The sequence below is a fragment of the Rhamphochromis longiceps genome, linkage group LG7 (genome assembly GCF_057381845.1).
Source record: "Rhamphochromis longiceps isolate RC_006_pf linkage group LG7, R_longiceps_female_GT1.1, whole genome shotgun sequence".
Lineage (NCBI taxonomy): Eukaryota > Metazoa > Chordata > Actinopteri > Cichliformes > Cichlidae > Rhamphochromis > Rhamphochromis longiceps.
The window spans coordinates 33,479,131-33,501,139 of record NC_140563.1 but is presented as its reverse complement, the minus strand read 5'-3'; the positions used below and the strand labels follow the sequence as shown (position 1 = coordinate 33,501,139).

The window sequence follows — 22,009 nt, the reverse complement described above, 5'->3', positions numbered from 1 at the left end:
TTCTGATGTGTTCCTCCTCAGTGCTCTAAAGGCAGCTCACATGTCGTAAAGATAAAGTTATGAAGCAAGACTCTTTAGCTTCAGATTGATAAAGTTTCATTTCTCACCGTTTAAACAACATGGAGGATGTCTTCTGATAATTATAAATGCAAAAAGTATGCTGTTACATTAGGAACGGTATGGAGCAGTGCTTCATGTTAGGAGCTTAAAATATTCAGCATAGAGTATATGTTAATGTGGTCTTAAGAATACCCGTAACCACAAACTAAAGAGCTCTTAGTTTATGCAGCTGCGTGTGTTTGTGCATCAGAGTCAGAATGAAAGCAGTCTGTTATCAGTAAGATATGAACGATAACAGAGGGGGAGGAGCAAAGCACTACTTCCTGATGGACCTTTTGATAGTAACACTGACGACGTGTCCTCATACAAACACATGTCATCTCTTCTCTTTGCAGAAGCTCCCATTTCTCCTCTCTTTATAGCCATTTCTATTCTTTGTGATTTTCTTTTTTGTTTTGTTTTTGTTTATGGTTTTGCTTGTTATGAAGATGGAATGTTCTCCAGTGCCAGAATGTGAACAGTAGGAAACCAGTATCTCTTGTTGTTGGTATATATATTTCTGTTCTTTGGTGAACAGAGCAATTTCATCGAATTAGTTTCACCTAACTGAAAATACAAAAACAAAAAGTAAATTGTACATCAATAATAAAAAAGCAAATGGAGTGGGAGATTTACAGATGGATTGGTGTGATTTCTCCAGTGATGTGAGATACAGATCTGTTTTAGTAAAGAAAGCTGAGTCAAGTTCCTACCCTCATCCTCAGTCATAAGTTCTGGATACAGGCTGACAGTTAGAAATTGTGGACACAGCCAGTGAAAATGAGCTGCTTCTGAGGGATGTGTGGAGTCTTGGAGATGAGGTGAGGAGGGAGTTGGAGGAGAGCTGCTATTCCTCTATATTGATTTGAAGGTTTAGGGTGGTTCAGGGATCTACCCAGGACCCCTTCCTGGGCACTGCCGTTGGTCTTGTCCTACCAGGAGGTGGTCCTGGGGCAGACCTAAGAAGTGTCAATAGCTGAGTTTTCAGCTATTGACATATCAATGAACTTCTCTCATCACCACTGTATGAGAAGGAATATAAAATGCATTTGAATGAATGTTAAATGTAAAGAAATATTGTACAGCTTTACAAAGATTTACACCCCCACCTTTTTATTGTAACTGGCTGGAAATGGCTAACTGCCTCGATCCATACTCACTGAAAACGCTAAATCCAGATGAACAGAATCAACTTTTTGGGAAGCACTAACTGTGATTAGGTTAAAGAAGGAAGTGGATGCTTATTAAATCCACTATCCAGGTTAAGTGGCAGTGTACCATCTTTAGTCTGTTATAAATATGTTACTCTTGATTCTCATTGTACTGTCTCTCTGAGGTACAGTGAGGTTATTGTGAGGAGATTTGACCTCCTGGCAAATCACTGCCCTCACTATAATAAAGCAGAATTTTTCCCATGCTTCTTCTCAGCTGACTAAATCTTAGTCTTATGATCTTCTCTCTAAATATGCCACATTTAGCCATGAGGCAGACAGACACTAGACTACAATACACTATGTACCTGAATGATTTACACAATTAGGAATTTCACATGAAAAACACATTTATAGAGTGTTCAGTATTCACAGGTAGTCGTAATAATATGAAATAGATGAAGACCTTTGGTATAGGATTGTTAAATTTTTATTTATTTTTTTGTTTTTTGTAGGACATTTTTGTTATGCAAGCTAAATTCACAAGTGTTTATGATGCTGGATGACCAGACCAAACTGGAACTTTGGAAATATTGAAGTTCCTGGTTTATGGTGGGGCTTCAAAGTGGCTTTTGAGCAGATAAAAACAAAACAAAAAAAAAAAACATTACAGTCCACTTGGAAAATAAATATTTATGTTCACTGTACAAAGTAGTTGGTCGGATATCAATCCTTGAGGGATGCCCTTATCAATGTCCTGGGAACATAATTTGAAACCAACAACAATTGGTTTAAAAAAACAAAACATCAAAATCCACAGAAAGCAACTCATTTAACATGTTATGGCTAAAGCTTCAGAAGCCTTGATTCAAGTGAGGTAACAATAGCAGTCACCGTGCCAACAGCCGATCTAAAAGCTTGACTGCTGTGGCTAAAGTACAGTATTATCCTCCAGGAAGCCATGTAGTGGTGAATTGGCCAGGCATTTAATTAGTGTAGATTTTGACATTACTTTCATTTTTATGTTACTAAAAGACAAAAGTGTGATGGGTGCAAACTAAAGGACAAACTAATCACTGCTGCCAGTATGACATTGGCTATTTGCAAACATCTGCATAGACAGTGAAGGTTCAATAAGCAATTGGTCTGTCAAACCCAAACAAGCAGCCAGAGCCTGCACCGTCACAGCAATTGTTTCTAACCACTCCAGTTTCTGCATTTTTCTACTTTTACTGTTGTTGTTAATGGAGGCACTGCAAAAAATACGAGACAAATATGAGGTACAGTCAGTCTGTGGGCTCTCTGTGCTGTTGTTGGTCAGACAGCCTCGAAGAAATGTGAAGTTATAAAAAGAGCTGAATTGCAACAGAGTTGAACACTGTAGTGTCCTCTGCAGGTTTTTAGAACTGGAGGGGTGATGAAAACCTCTTTATGAACCAAAAAGAAGTCTCTTCACCTTCTTTTCAAGCACTCAGGTTTATATTGTCTACTGATAATCATGTGACGATGCATGTGAGGTAATGTTATGAAGTAATAAAAAAGCCAAATAACGAATGGTGTGACTAATTACTTTCACCAGGGGATAAATAAGTATTGCATAGTGCATTAAATTCTTTAAAAAACTCATTAAAAAATAACAATTGTAGTGTTTTTATTTATTTGTGACGCCAACACTGGTCAAAGCTTGTCCAATATAGAGTTTTGTTCACTTACCATTTTGGGTAAGTGAACAATACTTTGTTTTACTTGGTCTTTGTGACTGGTTTGGTTTAGAAAAGGTTAATTATGTCCCTCCTTAAAATTAAGCCTGTATGTTAAAAGATGGTTGTTATTGTCTTCTTTTGCCTGGTTCCTTTAGGGTTTGCCACACTCGACCATCTGCATCCATGTCACTATGGCAGCAGCATCCTCTGTCACACCAACTCTCTGCATGTCGTCCTTTACTATATGTCCATGATTTTTTCTTTGTCATCTGCCTCCTGCCTGTCAGCAGCATCTTCAAAATCCTTATCTAAATTATGTAAATGCGACGCCAAAAGGTTTCTTACAAGGGTTTGTATTGTGGTGCCACTGGTTTTGACATGCTTAACTCCCGTTTAATTGACAGCAAACTCATTGACTGTTTTTTAGCTAAAACTGCATAAAATGAAAATAGTCTGTAAAATATATAAAGTGTGTGCTTGCCTTTTTTTTTCCTTTTTCTTTTTTTGCACTCTTACACCATTTCTTCTTTTCTTAAATATTTTCCCACTTAGCTATGTTCTCACACAGTTACTATTTTCCCAGAAAGCCATATTCTGGTCTGGACAGTCCCATGATCCCCACCACCATAATTCAACATGACAGTTGGTGTTTGCATGTGTGTGTGTGGTTGTGTTGCCATCTCCTTGTTCTGTTCCTCAGCTTATTTGTTGGCTTCCTTGTTTCTCGCTTATTTCCTTTTTTCTGGCTTGGTTTTTATCACAGACAAACTGAATACCCATGGAAGCTGAAACCTTGGGATTTGGTGTGTGGGTCTGTGCGTGATTGTGTGACTCTGTTTTCTGCAGGTTTATTGCGGTCATCACTATGACTGATGGGGATTATGACTTCCTTATAAAGCTCCTTGCCCTGGGGGACTCCGGCGTGGGGAAGACCACGTTCCTGTACAGATATACAGACAACAAGTTCAACCCCAAGTTCATCACCACAGTCGGCATCGACTTCAGGGAAAAGAGAGTGGTGAGTTCTTACCTTTTATTATTCCTACGAACAAATGTGCGCCCTGTGTGTAGCTTGTAGAAGTTTCTTTTTGATTGTGTAGTTTTACACAACATTTAATTCATCTTCATCTCAAGTTAGCAGCCACTTTGGTTACCATAGTTACAGTTTGATTTGTCCAGAGCTTTTAGTTATCAAAGCACAAACAGCGGGTCAGATCAAGCCCAGGTTTTCTGCTGCTTTTCTCCCACAGTGGCTGCTGAGCTGAGTCACTCTACAGTCATGTTATTTTAACTTATGCAAGGAAAACAAACTTGGGTCAGATTCAGCCGGGAATAAATGACCCGGAATAAATTACCCGTGAAAAGATGGTCGTTAACTAGTTAGCGTCTAACATAATTGCTGTGGTATTTATAAATGAAGGCTTTCCAAAGAAAGCATTTAGCTCTCAGAGTGGGGGCTTACTTGTGCTTGTTAGTTTCCAAAGATTGAGCCCAAGTTTGGGGACATGTCCTCTTTACTTTTAAACCTAAGCTTCCTTTTTGATAGTTATGTGAGGGCTGGATCAAGTGCTGGAGGCTCAGGTGGCTTGGGGACTTTCTAGGATGCGCTGGGCAGGGTGTTTGGGTGATGCACTCATCTGATAGCTATAAAACATATGCTGCCAGATAACAAAGGGCACTATGAGAGATTATCAGCTGTCAGCAGACAAAGGTTCAGGAGCTAACTGGGTAGGGATGGTTATGTTATCATATAGGTTTTTTTTTCTTTTTCTTTTTACTCTACCATGTGCCAAGTTGCAGTCGTGGTTTCTAATAGAAGTTCATTCAGGCAGACATGAAAAATGTAGCCAGTGTGCTTTAAAACCTGCATTCCTTCTGATAACCACCAGATGAGTCATCTGGTTGAACAAATAAGTCTGGTTGTATATGGTGTTAAGTTTATGGTGTTAATCGATCAATCGATTTCGGGTCTTATTGAACATAATATAATGATCATTTAGACTGAAAACCTGGGGTTATAATTGGTGTGCTTTAGCATTGGCCTACCTCGTGATTGACAAACAGCCCTTCTTTGAGTTTGTGGTGTGAGGGTTTTTCACAGTCAGATAGTCCTTGCTCTGGTCTTCAAAACAACAAGAATGCAAAAATGCACAGCTTAAAAACAGATTCACAGTTTGACTTCTCAAACCAGTGGGTAACCAATGATCTGCAGTTAAACGTGAGCAAACTTCTAAATAATGCGAACCCAGAAAAAAAGTATCTTTCAGTTTTTTGTCCACCACAGAGGACATAATGAATAGGCTGGGTCTAAGGATCCTTAACAGTGACTGGAACACTCTCTGGTTGTAAGCATAGATGCCCAACCTACTTCCTGTTCTGGCAGCCAATAAGAAAAAAAGCTGGCTTAAAGTTAGGGAAAAATGGCTTAAACAGTTTGTTTCATACAGAAAATAAAACTTCTGAGGCTGTATAGCAAAGGATTAGTTTGAACAGAAAATTATGCAAAGCGTAACAGATCTTCTTTAAGGTCTTTCATAGATATGGCACTAAGAATAGCAATATTTGCTTAATAAGACATATCACAATTAACATATTGTAATATTGCAAACACGGTATGATCAGCAAGTTTTACTTTTGTTTGAATACTGTTATTTATCAGCACATAATTAGTATAGTTAAACCCTTAAGTGAGGAGGTTCATTGTAAACAGCTGTTAATCATTAGCATCATTAGCATTAGCAATCATTAAGGCTGGTGTTTAGTTTAAATCATCACTATGTTCAACTACAGCCTCAGAGAGCTGCTAACATGTCTGCGGACTATCCGTTTATTTTCCGGACCACCTGATTCCCCAATCTAATTTGCAAAATTATATTATTTTAATCCACTTAATAGCTGCCTTGTAAAACTGTTGTTAGAAAAAAGCCCTCTGTGATCACTTTCTGCTAATGTTAAGAGCTAGTTTACTTCTGCGCTTAAAGTACTTCGTACAAGTTGATCCTTACACCACACACACTGACAGAACCAGTAACGTTATAGTGACAGAACGTGGTGACAGTTCTAAATAAGATGCTTTTCTCCTGAGCTGACACTCATGGACCCCAAGAAATATGACGGTGACATGTCTTGACAAGTTGACAGTCTTTTAAAAATTGTTTTAGGCTTGAAAGATGGCTGATGAGACAGAAGCAATTTATTGCCATGTTTGGACTGACAGTGAAGGAGATGTTGTTTTGGGTAAATGATGAATGACAGGTTGCAGAGCTTCTTGTTGCTCTAGAGGCAGAAGACTTTTTTTTTTTTTTTTTTTTTTTTAATTCCTGTGTTGTTGTTGTTGTTGTTGTTTCTCTTTTAATGCTGCAGGACCAATCGCTCATGCTATATTCCAGAAATTTGTTGTATTAAAATCCTTTTATAATCTTTGAGAGTTTCATACTTGATTCTGTGTAGAGTTCCACTTTAAACTTCACCTGAGACTTGATAAAAGTTTCTATACTTGACCATCGAAATGAATACGTGCAAATATCTCACTGTGAATGCTCTTATCTGAATCGGAGAGTGGGCGAAGCTTGGTTTGGTCACTTTGGTGCCCTGCTGCCTTTGCAGGTCTGAAATACAGACAATGCTGCTTTAATCCCACCTCTCCGGATGACTCATAGGATTGATTGTTTCATCACCTTGTGTGTGTGTGTGTGTGTGTGTGTGTGTGTGTGTGTGTGTGTGTGTGTGTGTGTGTGTGTGTGCACGCATGTGTTTAAAGGTCACACCTTGTTTTCAAACCGTTCTATCTGATTATTACACAGAAGCAGACAAATGTGTGATCACAGCTTGAGTTCGCAGCTGTACTTCCTCAGAGTTCTCATGAGGTCTGAAAGCTGAATGTGGATCAGTTTGTTCATCCCATGGGACATTTAACCAGAGTTTGTAAATGAAAGTTTCGTGACTCCTAGACAGACAATTAAGTGAACACTTCTGGTAAACTGTGCTTCGGTGCTCATACCAAGAGGAAACGGCTCATTATGACCCACATCTTTTTGATTCTTCTGGCCTCTAATATGCATTACAAAACTAGCAGGGTACTAGTCATTATGAAACTCACATTACCGACTGTTTTAGTGCTCGATTATTATCTCAGAAATCTGACTTGTAACCATAGTAGCCACGGTTCAGCGCATCTTTCATAGGCCTTAAATTAAACAAACAAATGAAGACTAGAAACTGTTGATGTAAGGAGGAATTTGGCTTTGGGGTAGTATAATGGCACATCTTTCAGCCCAAAGACATAAGGTTGACCCTTGTGTGGTATGGCTACCACACAGGGGTATGTCTGGTGTGAGATGATATGAAAAATGAAACGTCACAGCAGAAATTGAGATTCATCCCACCAGGCAAATATGACTTGTATTGAGTGCTCAGAGATGCTCTTCTGTGTACTTTGTTTGTAACTAGTTATTATTTGAGTTACTGTTGTCTTCCAGTGAACTTGGAGCAGTCTGGCCATTCTTATCCATCCTCTGAATGGTTAGGGTTAGGGCATGTTGTAAAATCGTGCCAATGGGATACCTAGTGAGCTAAAATGTGCTGCTCATGCGTCAGCATGTGACAAGTTGAATGAGAACTACAACTGAATCTGGCACTACATGTTCTTGACTATGTCTAGATGGATTTAAGCCATGTAATTAAAAGAAACACACACACACACAACAAAGCGGTCATCATTCTTTCATTTCAATGCATCTATTGGAGCAAGCTAGTCGCTATGACTGCAAAGCAACACTATGCTGTTAAACAAAGGTACAGCACTATGTTTCTGGTGTTTAGCTCACGACTTTATAAGAAGTAGGTTCAATAAATAGTACCTTGATAACTTTCCACAGTGTAAAGTAAACAGAAACTTTGACGTGTCTGTTATCCAAATAGACTTCCTCGATCAGAGTGCATGTCTTTTCATGTCACCCCATCTGAGCTGAAGGTCAGTTATCACCTTGAAAAATGAAAGAACACCATAAAGTCAAATATACCTGTTTCAAACATGATCTGTATAAACTCAGTCTAAAAAGGGTGTCAGAAAATGTGACAGTGTGTCACATTAGGGAGAATCAGAGGTGTGAATGATGCCTGAAGCTTCCTGTGGTGACAGGAACATAACCAGCCAGCTGCTGCAAACAAGTTTTCATCATTACCCAGTCAGGATCACTGTCCACATGAGTTTTCATCATACCTGATGAAATATTCACTGAAGCAGGGGTGAGGTGAATAAATGGAGGCGGGGTATGTAAGGTGGTGAATAGTTCTTCAAATACAAATGAAAAGATCCCAAAGTTAAACTGTTTTTTTATTTCATTGTATTTATATTATGTATTTTGTATCCTAAACTAACTGTGGTGTATCACATCTTTGGAAAGCTGAGTTTAATTTCTCTAGCCACACCCAGGCCTGATTACTGCCACACTTGTTCTCAATCAATAAATTCCTTAAACGTGACCTGCCTGACAAAGTGGACCATCAAAATCCTCAAGATCCTCAAAAGACAGATGTCACGCTGCGTTTCAAAGAAATTCAGGAACAAATGAACAACAAAGTAACTGAGATCTCTCAGTCTGGAAAAGGTTAAAGCCATTTCTAAAGCTGTGGGACTCCAGCAAACCGCAGTGAGAGCCGTTATCCACAAATCGCGAAAACATGAAACGGTAGCACACCTTTGCAGCAGTGGGGCCAACCAAAATTACTCCAAGACAGCAGTGACAACTCATCCAAAAGGTCATAAAAGACCCCAGGACAACATCCAAAAAATAAAGGCTCTTCTCAGATTTGCCAGAAAACATCCTGATGATCCCCAAAACCTTTGGAAAAATACTCTGTGGAAAGTCAGTAAGACAGTAAAATATGGTGGTGGTAGTGTGATGGGGGCATTTTGCTGCCTCAGGTCCTAGAAGACTTGCTGCAGTAAATGGAACCATGAATTCTGATGTCTACCAAACATCCTGAAGGAGAATATCAGTTTTGCAAAATAGTAATAAAAAAACAAGAAGTCAGGAAGGGGGCAAAGACTTTTTCACACCACTGTAGATTAGTAACTTTGACTAATCTAACTCTACACAGTATCACGAGGACGAAGTTTACTGTTATCAAGTGAACAATCTTACTCTATGGCTGTTTTCCTAGCCCAAAACAAAGGTGCACCAATCACCTTATAGAGATACTTATTTTTCAAGGTTGAGGAAGGTTGACAGTTGTAATGGTCAGTTTTGGGTCGACTGATTTAAATGTCATTGTTTTTGTTTGTTTGTTTGTTTGTTTTTAATTGCAAGTCTTGTAATATACACCAGGTATAAATGACTTTTCTTTCATAAACGGTCATCTCATTTAAAATTGTGCGATTTCTTTCTCCTCAGGTCTACACAGCGTCTAACCCCAATGGGACGACCACGGGTAAAACCTTCAAGGTTCACCTTCAGCTCTGGGACACAGCTGGACAGGAAAGGTAGGCCACTTATCCCATTAGGACAAAATCTTTTTCCTAACAGTTAGTCGGTTCACACATCACTGATGGCATCGTGGATTGTGGGCTTAAGACTCTCCGTGATTCTACAGGTCATAAATGCCGGGTGGGGCTGATGGATGGCATCAAGGCTTTAAATATGTGTTAAAGCACCAGTGCTTAAAGTTTTTGTCTTAAAGTCCTCTGCCTATTACTCTGGGTATGTTTTTTGTGTTACAATCTTTAATCATGAAGCAGTAGTAACAAGCATTGATGAAACCGATGCAGTCATACAGCTGACCTTTAGGGCCAGTTTTACAACTGTGGATATCCCACTGGGGTTAGATGGTGTGTAGACTTGAGGTGCAACAAACTACAGTTTTAGCTGTCATTGCACAATTGACCCGAGGAATTGACTTCCAATTGATTGGTCAGTCATTACTGATTGGTTGAAGCTCACCAAAAGAAAATGCAATAATGCCAAAATGAAATCACCAGGGACGATATCAAAACAGATAAATGGTACAATGAAAAACGTTTTAAAAAAGTTTATAATTGTAGAGTAGTAAAGTTTATTTCAGAAATCTAGATGGAGAATCAACAGACCAGTATTTATGGCTGCATGTGTCAGTCATGCATGTGTGGTCTTTAATTGGTCCCGACCTCGATCTGTTGAATCTGTTTATAAAAGCCCGATGACTCACCGCAGGATGAGTCGGTGTTAGTTACATAATTTTAATTGCATTTATTCTGCCCAGTGCAACAGATTCCGCATGATCATTTATTCAAGCGGTTAAAGTCATTATTCCACCTGTAAGCAGGCTGCGGTGGAGACACCTCTGATATCTGCTGCTTCATTCCGATTGTTTGCATCTTAAATATTGCTCATAAGTAATGTTTATACACTCGCTGTTGTCACACCCAGAAGCACAAGCATGTCTCAGAATATGCACTTCAGCTGGGGGAGCCCCATTACTAACTTGTGCGGGTAGAAACGGACATGGCACACATCTATTGTTTTTCTGTATTTAGTGCTTGAACACAGGTGAAATTACAGCTCATATATTTTACTTATAACAAAGTTATAAGCTGATATTGATCAAATTGAAATCAATGTTTCTGTTTTGTGCAAGAAGGTTTCATAGAATTATTCATCGGAATAACAGATTTTTGGAAATGGTTGGCGACTACAGATTTTCAGCTTAAACACTGATATTGCAAAATGTTAGAATGTCATGTTTAGACCCCCAGAGAACAATCCAGGACCATGTGGCAACCATCCATTACCAGGGAAGAAAAATGTGTATTCCCCAACCGGTTGTAAGTTTTTACCCTTCAAAGTAAAAGTTGCACCTTTTCAAAATGTTTGTTTGGTATGAAATGGGGCTTCTGATTTAAAAAAAACAAAAACAAACAAACACTACAGCTTGCAGTGGAAAATGGAAGCATTGGTGTCCTCCGTGCAAATTACGGGTGACTAAGGCAATCTCCTAGCAGTGTGCAAGGTTTTCAGTGCAGCACTGTCTTTGTGACCAGTTTCACCTGGTGACAGCCAGCAATCTCCAGATGTAGAGCAGCAAAGGTCTATTTTTTTTTTTTTTAAATCTTTTGACAGACATTAGTAAAATATCTATTCTGAGAGTTTAATTTGGGCAAATGTGACATCCTGTGCTGGAAAATGAAGCATGGAAGTGCAACAAACTGCATTTCTAATAGCCCTAAGTTCAAACGGACAAGTTAAAATGCCCAGCTCATCATTAAACTGAAGGCATGTTTACAGCCTGGTATGAAAAATGAATAGTTTGATTTGTGGCCAAAGATCTGAAATGTTGCTATACACTGATACAATGCCAAACACTAAAAGGAGTTGGTAAAGACCCAGAACACAGCTGACACAATGTGAGTATTTGATATTTATCAGCTGGCCTAAAAGAAGGCTACAAATCAACAAAACAGAACAATACAGTGTTGCTCTGTGACTGCTTTCAGGCATTTGCTCTCAATTAAAAACATGATGTGCCCAAACATTTTTAAATTAATCAATTCAGGTTTCACACTTGTTTTGGGTTTACGTAGTTATTGTAGGATTGTCTATTTTTTTACTGCAGCACCTTCTTGTGGCTGTTAAAAGAACTGCATCTGTGGACACATCAATTCTAGCCTCGTCTGTTCATAAGGCTAGCAGTTAATGTGATTGGGTGGCTTTCACATTCGGGATATTGTGCAGTATAATACAATTAAGACATTTTTAGAAACCCTTTAAAAAATACACATTGTCATATCTGTACTCTTTAAAACTGTTTGTGTTTCAGGTTCCGCAGCTTGACCACGGCCTTCTTCAGGGATGCTATGGGGTTCCTGCTGATGTTCGATCTCACCAGCCAGCAGAGCTTTCTCAACGTCAGAAACTGGATGAGTATGTTTACTAGAATCTGCTATCAAAACATTTCAGTCCAACAATGTTCAGCTCACTGTTAAAATATGTAAAAGGCTGATGACTAATGTATTGTGAAAGCATGAAATAGCAGTATAACAAAACATTTCTGTTTGTTTGAAGTTCCTCTGATACATCAGTTTTTCTTTATTTACTTTTTAATCTGTATTCATTTTCAGGCCAGCTACAGGCGAATGCTTACTGTGAGAACCCAGATATTGTTTTGGTAGGGAACAAGGCGGATCTGGCCGACCAGCGGGAGGTTCAGGAGAGACAGGCCAAGGAGCTGGCCGAAAAATACGGGCAAGTTTATTTGTCATGTACATTAACCGTATGTATTAGTAGATATTAAGACCACTTCAGGTGTTGAACAGTGATATTTTATTTATTTATTTATTTTTTGTTACTGTTTATCTGAGAGCACACGGTGGCAACTTCTCGTCTGACTTTCACAAAAGAGCTTCTGGCCTCGGTATTACCCTAAAAACATGATGGCTTTAATTAAAAAACAAAAGTTGTTTCCTTAGCGTCTTGTAGAAACTAAGCAGCTGTTTTCATATCAATGGACACTTAAGGTATTTACAATTAAAACTATATCTTGCACTTATACTTAAGTCTATATGCACACACTAAATACTGTTGATGTTTATTTATCTAGGAGAAAAACTGCATTAACTTAAATTTCAATTGACACTGTTTCCATGCTTGACCTTGTACAGTTGGATCCTTACCCCTCCACATGTCCTCAAGTTACTAATACCGTAAACACTTTGTCCTACGTTACTGGTATGGCTGCAGGTATTTATAAAAGTAAAAGGAAGGTGTGCATCTCTCAGCCACGTGCAGGCAAGAAACAATTTGCACAATTAAAATCTGACATTTAAATTAACATACTGTAATGTTCCGATGTGCTTCAGATCTCTGATCCACATTAATATTTGACAGGCTTTAGAACACATTGTGTAAATATGACGTGATAGAGAATAAGAAAAGCAAATACGTAATAGTGATTTTTGATGTTACATAACTCCATATCTCATATATATCTTGTAATAACCACCTGTTTTACACCTCTGTTCTGCTCTATTGCATTAAAATAACATTAATGTGGCTCAGAAACATGTGGGGCTTTGGCCGAAAACAACACTCACTTTTGTACATCATGTATGATTGATATAAATACTTTATTTTGTTAGCATTGATAGTTTTCTTTTATAGAATATCATTGTTAGGATTATTGTGATCATCAACATTGCATGTTTATGAATAGATGGTACACGGTTTTTCTGTAACAACAGACGACTTCCTGTTAGATGAGGTAAAAACCCACAAAGTTTTGCTCACGGAAGTAATATAAGTAAGTTCTGACATAAACGAGTAAACCTAAAAAGCTTTGTTGATGCAAGTATAGCAAAAATTGCAGATCCTAAATGTGCTGGTATAGATGGTTAAACTAACCACTTCAAGCCTTCAAGTGTTTTCCAGCTTTGGTTAACCACCTGAAGTTGTTAAACATACTTAGGAATACAGTAACACATGACCTCTCCCGCAGATGCCCATAATAAACTGACAATAAGCCAAACATTATCATATGTAAAGCACACACTTCACGTTTTTTAATGCATATCACAGTTAGCAGATATCTAGAATTGCAAACTAGTCTTTCTGCAGTTCTGTTGTCCAGCGTAGAATTTATTCCTGTAAAGTTCTGTTGATCAGATGGTTCTGAACGACACTGTCTCTCTGGATTGGTCCTGTTTCAGACAGTTAGCAGATTGATGGGCCTTTAAAGTTGTTTCGGTCTTCACACCTGCACTTTTTTACCATATGGTTACAAGTACAAGAACTTATCACTGAATACATGCTGGATATACTCAGTATTCACATTATTTTAGCTCATTAATTTACTCAATGCAAAATGCATAGTCCACAGGTTATACTTCAAAATCTTCCTCAGCCTTTCGACCAGTTTAAAAAAAATCTTTTTTTAAATTCATGATGGTTGAAAATAACACAAATACAAAGGAAGGTGAACAAGTGAGGTGCATTTGGAAAAACATTGGTTTAAGTTGCAGATTTGTTCTTTGCAGGATCCCGTACTTTGAGACGAGTGCAGCGACAGGAGCAGATGTGGACAAGGCGGTTCTAACGCTGTTGGACCTGGTCATGAAGAGGATGGAGCAGTGCGTCGACAAACCCCCTGCCGAGCCTGCCAATGGGAACGGGGCCACAAAGCTTGGTGATGCACAGCCGAATGCTAAGAAATGTGCATGTTAGATGAAGAGGCGATACAGGACAACAACCAGTCAGTGCTGCTCTGTCGTCTGTCCTTCTTCTCACCACATTCCTTCCTCTGTTTACTTTATCCTTGTCATTTTTGATAGCATGTCTCTTCATTGTTTCATCACCCCTGTGCTCTTTAAAGCTAACATTTAGCCATGTTCTCCTATTTTGGTTCTTTTCCTCCCTTTATGCTTACTTGTCCTCCCTAATGTCATTCTGACAATGAAAGAACTCTATCCCCCTCTAATGGACTCTTACGGTAATACAGTCTCTGTTGGTCTGCCTTTAGAAGGAAATTAAAACAGGAGGGGACAGTTTCATCACTGTCAGACGCATAATGTGCCTAGTTAAAAACATGCACCCTGGGAATAGGCTCTGCACGCTCCCAATTTAACTGCTCGCAAGTGCTTTGAATGATTTAACAGACCTAAACAATCAAAAAGACGCATTTAAAAGTTTAATTTGGACTCTTTATATGTTGATCTATCTATTTATGGCCGCAAAATGAGGGGGACTTAACTTTGTTTTTAATCAGTATTGGTCCTCTCCTAAAGTGTTTGCTCCTGGATCACAGTGAGAAATTGTGTGACTGATATGGTTTAATTCCTCTGTTATTTATAATTGTTTTTTTCTCCCCGTTTCACAAAGTGTCCTATGCTGTACCCATATGAGCCACATTTAGTAACTTTTTGATTTTTACATTTTTTTGTCAGGTTTAGACATGGCAGACATTTGCTAAAAAATGCAAAATGCTTTTTCTTTTTGTTAATAAAATAAAAAATTTATAGTGCAGCATAACATAAAATAAAATCACCCACTGCTGGCTTCTTTTGTTTCTTTCTCTAGGTAACATCTGATAGTACCCTCTCATGCAGTATGGTATCAGAAACATGTACTTTTTTCCATTGTCACTAATTTTGTTTACAGGTAGTATTGTCTTATATAGATTATAGAAAGTTGCACACTTAATAAAGGGTATAGCATTTGACCTCAATTGTTTGTGACCATATATTATATTTCATTCTTTTACAATGAAGACACAAATTTACCACACAAAAACAACCAAACAGCATGTGACATCAATAATATTTTAAAAATGATGCCGTCTGCTAGCTTGGTAGTGAGCACCATCCAAGCAGATGATGTATCATGTTCCTACTGTTGGTGATTCTTAACGTTCACTTTCTGACCACAATCAGAAAAAATCTATTTAAACACTCCTACATTGTCAGGGTTTTTTTGTTTGTTTGTTTGTTTTTTCAGTGTCCTACCAACTTCAACGTTTTTCATTTTAAAGTTGTTTTTTTTTGTGGGGTGGGCGGGGGTTTATTATTATTTTTTGTTAAGCCACATCACCTGGTTTTACATGGCAAACTTGAGGTTTTCACTGAAGTAGAAGACCACAAATACTGGCATTTTCCACCTTCTCATATCAAATATTAGCATTTGATAAGTTTAGATATATCCTAGTCTGCTAAGGATTCCTAATATCATTAGAAAAGTTTTTTGGCTAGATTTTATATGTTTGTTTCCATTTCCAAAGTATTAATTAAGAGACAGTTTTTTCAGATGGCTGATGCCATCAACACTATAAAAGATGGGCATAGCTACTTGTTTTGAAGCCTCAAAATGAGTGATTTTGGCATTGTGAAACCAGATGTAGTGGAGCCAAAGTAAGCCATAGTGAGCATATCCTGGATAATCCTCCTTTCTGACATACAGATTGACCAGAATATACAAAATAAACTTAACGTTTTAGACAGTGTGACCCGAAATGAGCAACTGACCTGATAAACTTGGTAGCAAAATGTTGACAGACATGCAGACAGAGGGCCGTTTTCTTTACTTCTACAGAAACTGAAATCTCAGCCTATTGTTGGCCTTTGGAAAGAATGCCATCTTTATTATAGGACTTGTATGGGTATAGCATGACACATGTGCAATAAAGGAAAAAATCAATTGCATATTGATCATTTTAATAGTGTTTATCAGCATAGATGTGTTGTTCCAAAGTGACCTACTGCCTTGACCTTTGAAGCATTATTCCACTGTAGTCAGGCAGACCTTGTTGGAGACGGTCCAGCTGTGCTATTAGATGTTCGGGAGGCACATTGTCATTGTAACTTTCTACCATTTACTTAAAAAGCTCAAAATAAAGTTGTCTGCAGCAACAAATCAACATCCAAGCTCTCTGAATAAATCCTTTCTAATCACAAAAATAATAATAACAGCATAGAATGGGAGTAAAATGCAGAATTAGCTTTATCAGGTGACATGAGATCTTCAGTGCAGCTGATTTTTGATTAGACTTTTTCACATCTTTACATCAGATAATCAGAGAAACTCCAATATGGCTCTGGGCTCCAATTCTGTCCATGACTAATGTTAGATTATATGTTGACCAGTTATTTATTTTACAGTACATGTGAGACATATGTAGTTATTTCTGTTGTCCTGTTTTTGTTCTGTTCTTTACATCCCACGTTCCTGTGTTACGTCATCTAATTTAATTAAATTTAAGTAGCTGCTTTTATATTGATTTACTTTTTCATTGTTTTAGTATTTTTGTGCTCAAAGCATAAAAACAAAAAATCCAGAAACTTTGGTTTTACTCATTTCAGCTTTGAGTTGTCTTGGTTAAATCTCTTCAACCTGGATTTGGGTGGTTTATCCAATTCATCCGAGCTAATCTGCATCTTCAAACGTCATCAGATTGGATGGGAAGTGTCTTCTTTGTGCCTCTCAAAAGATGTTCTGATGGATTAAAATTTTGGCTTGGCCACTTAAGAACCAACAGTGACTTGCCCTGAAGCTTTTCCAGCATTGCAATGGCTCTGTTCTTTAGTTCATTGATTCATGGTATGCTGAAGGATGACTGGATGTCTCAGCCTGTGGTAGAAGCACTCAGTAGTTGGGTTTTCTTCCAAAACTTTTTTTTTTATTGGGCAAAAACATGTTGTCACTGTGTTATTAAGTTTAGATTAATCAGGAAATGTATAAATGTAATCCAACAAAAGCGTGTAAAAAGTGAAGTATTTTTGAAGCCTCTACAGTTTTGCATTTATTTTTTATTTTTTGGCTTAGTTTTTTTTTTTTTTGTTTTTTTTTACTTGATCACAACCTTTTAACTCACTGAGGACAGGAAAAGCCTATGTTTTTGCACCTGAAACACGACAACAGTGGCATGTATTTAGATGCTAATTACAAAATCCACTATATTAAAATGTCAATTTCATCTTTGAGTCAGTGATTTCTTTTTGGGGTTTGGTTTTTTTTGTGTGTGTGTGTGTGTGTGTGTGTGTGTGTTTAAAGTGCAGCTCACAGTTTTCCATAAATCAAATAACACCTTATGTGATCAAAGAATATTGAGGAAAAAAAGATTTGATTGGCTGCTGATAAATGTTGATTTTTGTGCATCAGTGAACCAGCTGAGAAAGTTCAAAGCTGTTCCAACTTGTGGGGGAGTATAGCTGTAGCGTGCTGGGTTTACTGTAGGCTGTCATTCAAAGCAAATCAAAGACCAGGGCTTAACAAATGGGTCATTAGGAAGCAGTATATTTATTATCATTTTCCTTTATTCATTTAGGTAAACATCTCATTAAGATTAAAACCTCTTTCATGAGAGACCTGGCCAACAGGGCAGCAGAAGTTACAATAAATACATACACATAACACTATATCAAGCAAAGAAACAAGTACTATAGCTTAAAATTTTAACCACAAATTGAATCTGACAGTGTGTTAAATAACATTTTTTTCAAATAAATATTTGTTACTTTAGTTTTCTTGACAGCTAAACATATTAATTTTCCAACAACAGATTTCATTGCCATATTGAAGTGCTACTTACAGTATATTTGATTTTTAGATGTTCAACAATAATTTGCTGATAGTATGACGCGTTGACTCTGTCTCCCAGTTACTTGGCAGAAAATTCTGTCTTTCTGTAGGCTGGTTTGCAGCATTGTGTATGTTTTCTACAGGTGTTATCTTTTATTTTGGTTGTAAATTATGCAGACGTTGTTTGTATGGGTAAAATAGTTATAATGTACAAGCCACTTATGTCTAAAAGTATAGTTGGAAGAGAAACCTCAGTAAAACGAACTAAGTAAATGTGTGGTTATTAGTTTACTCTGGCCCACCTTTTATTCATAAAGCGAGTGATGTTTTAGCAGAAGTCTATCAGCCACTAGAGGGGAGAAGATCGAGTGGCAGTCCTTGCATGTTAGCAGTCAGTAGCCAGATTACACACCTAGCGCATGTAGACAGGAGTTGTAATTCTTTACTCCATTGTTCACCTTCCTCTCAGCTCTGGTTGAGTCTCCTCCATAAATTAAACTGGATTTGTGGCTGTTTAATGTTTGTGTCTTTGTTTTTTGCCTGTCTGCCGTTTGGTGAAATTGTTTGGGCTGGCCAGAGCAGCAAGACCAAACCGGGTAGTAAATGTGCCGTAAAACCAAAACTAAAGCTGAAAGAGGCTAAAAAGCTCCGTACCATGCTGCATAATTGTGAGTTCTCTGTGAGTGTCAGTTTTTAACATAGTCATGTCAAGTTTTCGTTGAAAGAAATTGATGAAAATGAATTATGAGGCAAAACATGACATGCAGTTGCTTAACTACTTTAACTAGATGACATGCAACTTATTAGGACTAATAAAGTTAGGGAAATTGCTTCAATATTGATTAACTTTACAATCGCAATCGCAGCTCGGGTCAAACAGATTAACACTAAAAGTCTTTGTATCTGAGATCTGAACACATCTCCAAATGGGCAAGAATTTTCCTCAACCAATGCCTTTAATTGTGACAATCTTCTAGGACAAATTGTCGGTTTTTACCTGAACCCTTCTTCCAATATTACTCATCGTGTCTTCATTTCAGTCCCACCCCCTCCCTTTTCTTTTTTTCTTTTTTTTAAATCTTCCGTCCATCTCTTGCTGTTTTTGACCGTCATTTTCTCTATGAACCTATCGTGTCTTAAGTGTTGTTTTTAAATTCACTTTGAAAGTTTACACTGTTTGCGGTCATGTTGTGCCTGTTATAATAACTCTTCTGTCTGATCCTCTGTAAAGTTTGTGAGCTACTGAATATTTTAATGCATTATTGATTATAGATTATAAATCAGAGGCAAAAGAGAACAGAAGTCAGATGTTTTGGGGTTTTTTGTGTATGTCAGATTTATCAAAACAACAAATCAATCTAAGTACCTCTAAGAGCTTTTATTTTTGGATCTCCTGTGTGTGAATTCTCTCTGATGCCTGCGGTTTGTACTCGTTCGTTCAGTTTTCAATGTGTGTATCGATGCCTGTGTGTTTGTTGCACTGTCAGCATGTTTGACAGTATGAGAACGGATTGACCTGTTCAGTGTTTCTGATGCAGGAGCTGCAAAACATTTGTTGGTTTTATCCAGTTTTTTTTTTTTTTTGTTTGTTTGGTTTTTTTTGTTTTGTTTTTTTGGCTTTGTTTGCTTTTGTTTTGCTTCTTTTCTTTTTTTTTCCCGACATGTCAGCTGCGACTTGATACAGATGGCCACTGCGTCTTATAGTCAGCTAAAATGCATTATAAAGGTATCTGATACCAACCACGGTGTGGTGTTTCTGTCTGGAGGAGGAAGTTGCAAATACATTTATCATTGCACATTTATGTTAATATTTTAGTTTCCTTGATAAATTGCTCACGAATTAAACTTACATATATGCATTTTTATCTTGTGGAAGCAGACGTGATTGGCCTATTATATACACTTCTCTGAATTTTGCCTGTGGGAATGTGACTGTCTTGACTGTACTTATTCTACTAAGTTTACATTTTCTGCCTTTTGTTTTTTTTAAACAAATCTCTTTCCCCATGAAAAAAAAACCTTTCAGAAGTGCTCCAAAGCTTGATAAATTATAACAGTGTGTGATGCAGCATAATCCAGCTAAAGTTTAAAATGTTCCTCCAAGTTGATGTTTGAAAATATATTTCATGTATCAATCTTTTCATGTAGTTTGTATGACTTTGATGGATATATACTCTTTCGGAAATCATTAACCTGAATTCAAAAACTCCACTAGGTTCACAAGAAACTGTTCTCACCACACTCGGCAGAGCAGTGTCACCACAGGCCAGGTACAGAAAAGCTGTCAGCATCATTAAGGTGGCACATTTCATTCACTCCCTGGGTTAGGTTACATACCCAAAGTGTGTGGGGCTAAAATGAGCAGGGGTCTGCTGGACGAGGATTTTCAGCAAAGTTTCAGCAAAGCATTGTTTACTTGCTGCTTATTCATCAGAAATTGTTCAGTAAATGACTTTTTCCCCCAACATAGTTTTCAGAGATAGTTGCAGACAGTCAAGTTAAGATAGCAAACGTGAAATAATGGAAAGTCTTGCTGTTCCTGATTGCTTGGCTGTTTCGTGTGCTGTGTCACATATTGTTATATCTAAAGACCATAATGCGCCCAGTGATCTTTAACCTTGTCTGTTGTGCATTGTCTTTTTTGGCAAATTGCCTACATGAGTGAAGAAAAGCATACAAAAAGAACAATTACACAATTTCCTGTATTGTGTTCTCATAAACAGACAATATATTTGTCACAAAGTTAGTTTTAAATGCAACCCCTATGTGACTGTGGCGCAAAGTAGGTCCTGTTCTGAGTCAGTAGTAATCACAAAAAGCAAAAAATATAATGTGATAACTCTTTGACTTAGGAAAATAGTTGTGTTATTCTTATGCAATACTCAATGCTGCTTCCATTTCAGGAAAACCTTGTTCCTCACAACAACAAACAAAACAAAACCCAAAGTCAGTCCAGTCATTGAATCTTCTGGACAGGAATGCCCTGCCGTGGTGTTGACTATCAGACCAAAATCAAGATTTTATGGTGAAATAACCAAACCTGCCTGAACATTTGACCAAAACTTTGAGAATTTTTTTTTTGTGAATCATTTTCTTTTGTCATGATTTTACTTGTGTTGCCTTTGACACGATGCTAGTTTTGTTTGTAACAGTTATAAAATGTAAAAAGGAACAAACAAAAAAAAAAAGCAAAAAGGTTTTGAGAGTGTAATAAGCCGGAACTGAACGTGTATGTATTGATGAGTATCTTTGTCAGTTGTTTGCATTTTATCTAGCCGAAGCGTTTGTTATAGATTGACTTTGCAACTTGAGAGCTGATTAAAAATGAACTTAGTACTATAATAACTTTCTGATGTTTTTGTCTTTGATTAGTAGTCATGCTAGGTTAATTGATACAAATAGGAGTTTGTTAATGCTTTGTGAATCACGTCCTCATAGATATCACTGAGCTTCTTTCAGGGGGAGAAGCTGGAAGTCCCCAGTTTGGTGAACTTGTTTATATTTCCTTGAAGTAAAGACTACTTTTTTCTTTCTTTCGTCACTTATAAGCATAGAAATGTCTAGCTTCATAATGGTAAATCATGCAATGGCAGAACCTACCATTCATGGGGTTTTTTTTGTTTTTTTCAACATTACATTAGCTCTTGTAATTCAGTGCTAATAAATGTGTAATTAATATTTAACTGTTTAAAAACATTGGCCACTTTACTTATTACCTACACAAACTAGAAAATGTGACAAAGCACATTTGAAGTCAGCTACATGAAAATAAAATGTTGGTTAGTAGCAGGCTAATAGGTTTTTGTTTTTTTCTATGTATTTTATATTTGAAAAGCATGTTGACAAAAGTATAGTTTTTTGTATTTCATTGACTAATGCAGAACAACGTTACATCAAATTTAATCCTGAGCTCTGTTATTGTGCAGTTGGTTATATTTTTAGTAACTTCCTCCCAGAAAAGGCCATAAAGTCATTTACTTCTCAAAAACAGCGCAAAAAAAATAACTCAAATTCACAG

General features: G+C 37.5%; 1 protein-coding gene across 2 annotated transcripts in view; it reads left to right on the top strand.

Moving 5' to 3' along the window:
• Positions 1-19,069, top strand: part of rab27b (RAB27B, member RAS oncogene family) — a 78,657-nt gene extending 59,588 nt beyond the window's left edge. For both annotated transcript variants that reach the window (XM_085413420.1, XM_085413419.1), the window contains exons 2-6: positions 3,800-3,971; positions 9,349-9,437; positions 11,747-11,850; positions 12,048-12,171; positions 13,959-19,069. In XM_085413420.1, the coding sequence (XP_085269546.1) occupies positions 3,819-3,971; positions 9,349-9,437; positions 11,747-11,850; positions 12,048-12,171; positions 13,959-14,145 (657 nt within the window). In that variant the 5' untranslated portion in view covers positions 3,800-3,818 and the 3' untranslated portion in view covers positions 14,146-19,069. The remainder of the gene's footprint in view (positions 1-3,799; positions 3,972-9,348; positions 9,438-11,746; positions 11,851-12,047; positions 12,172-13,958) is intronic.
• The last annotated feature ends 2,940 nt before the right edge of the window (positions 19,070-22,009 follow it).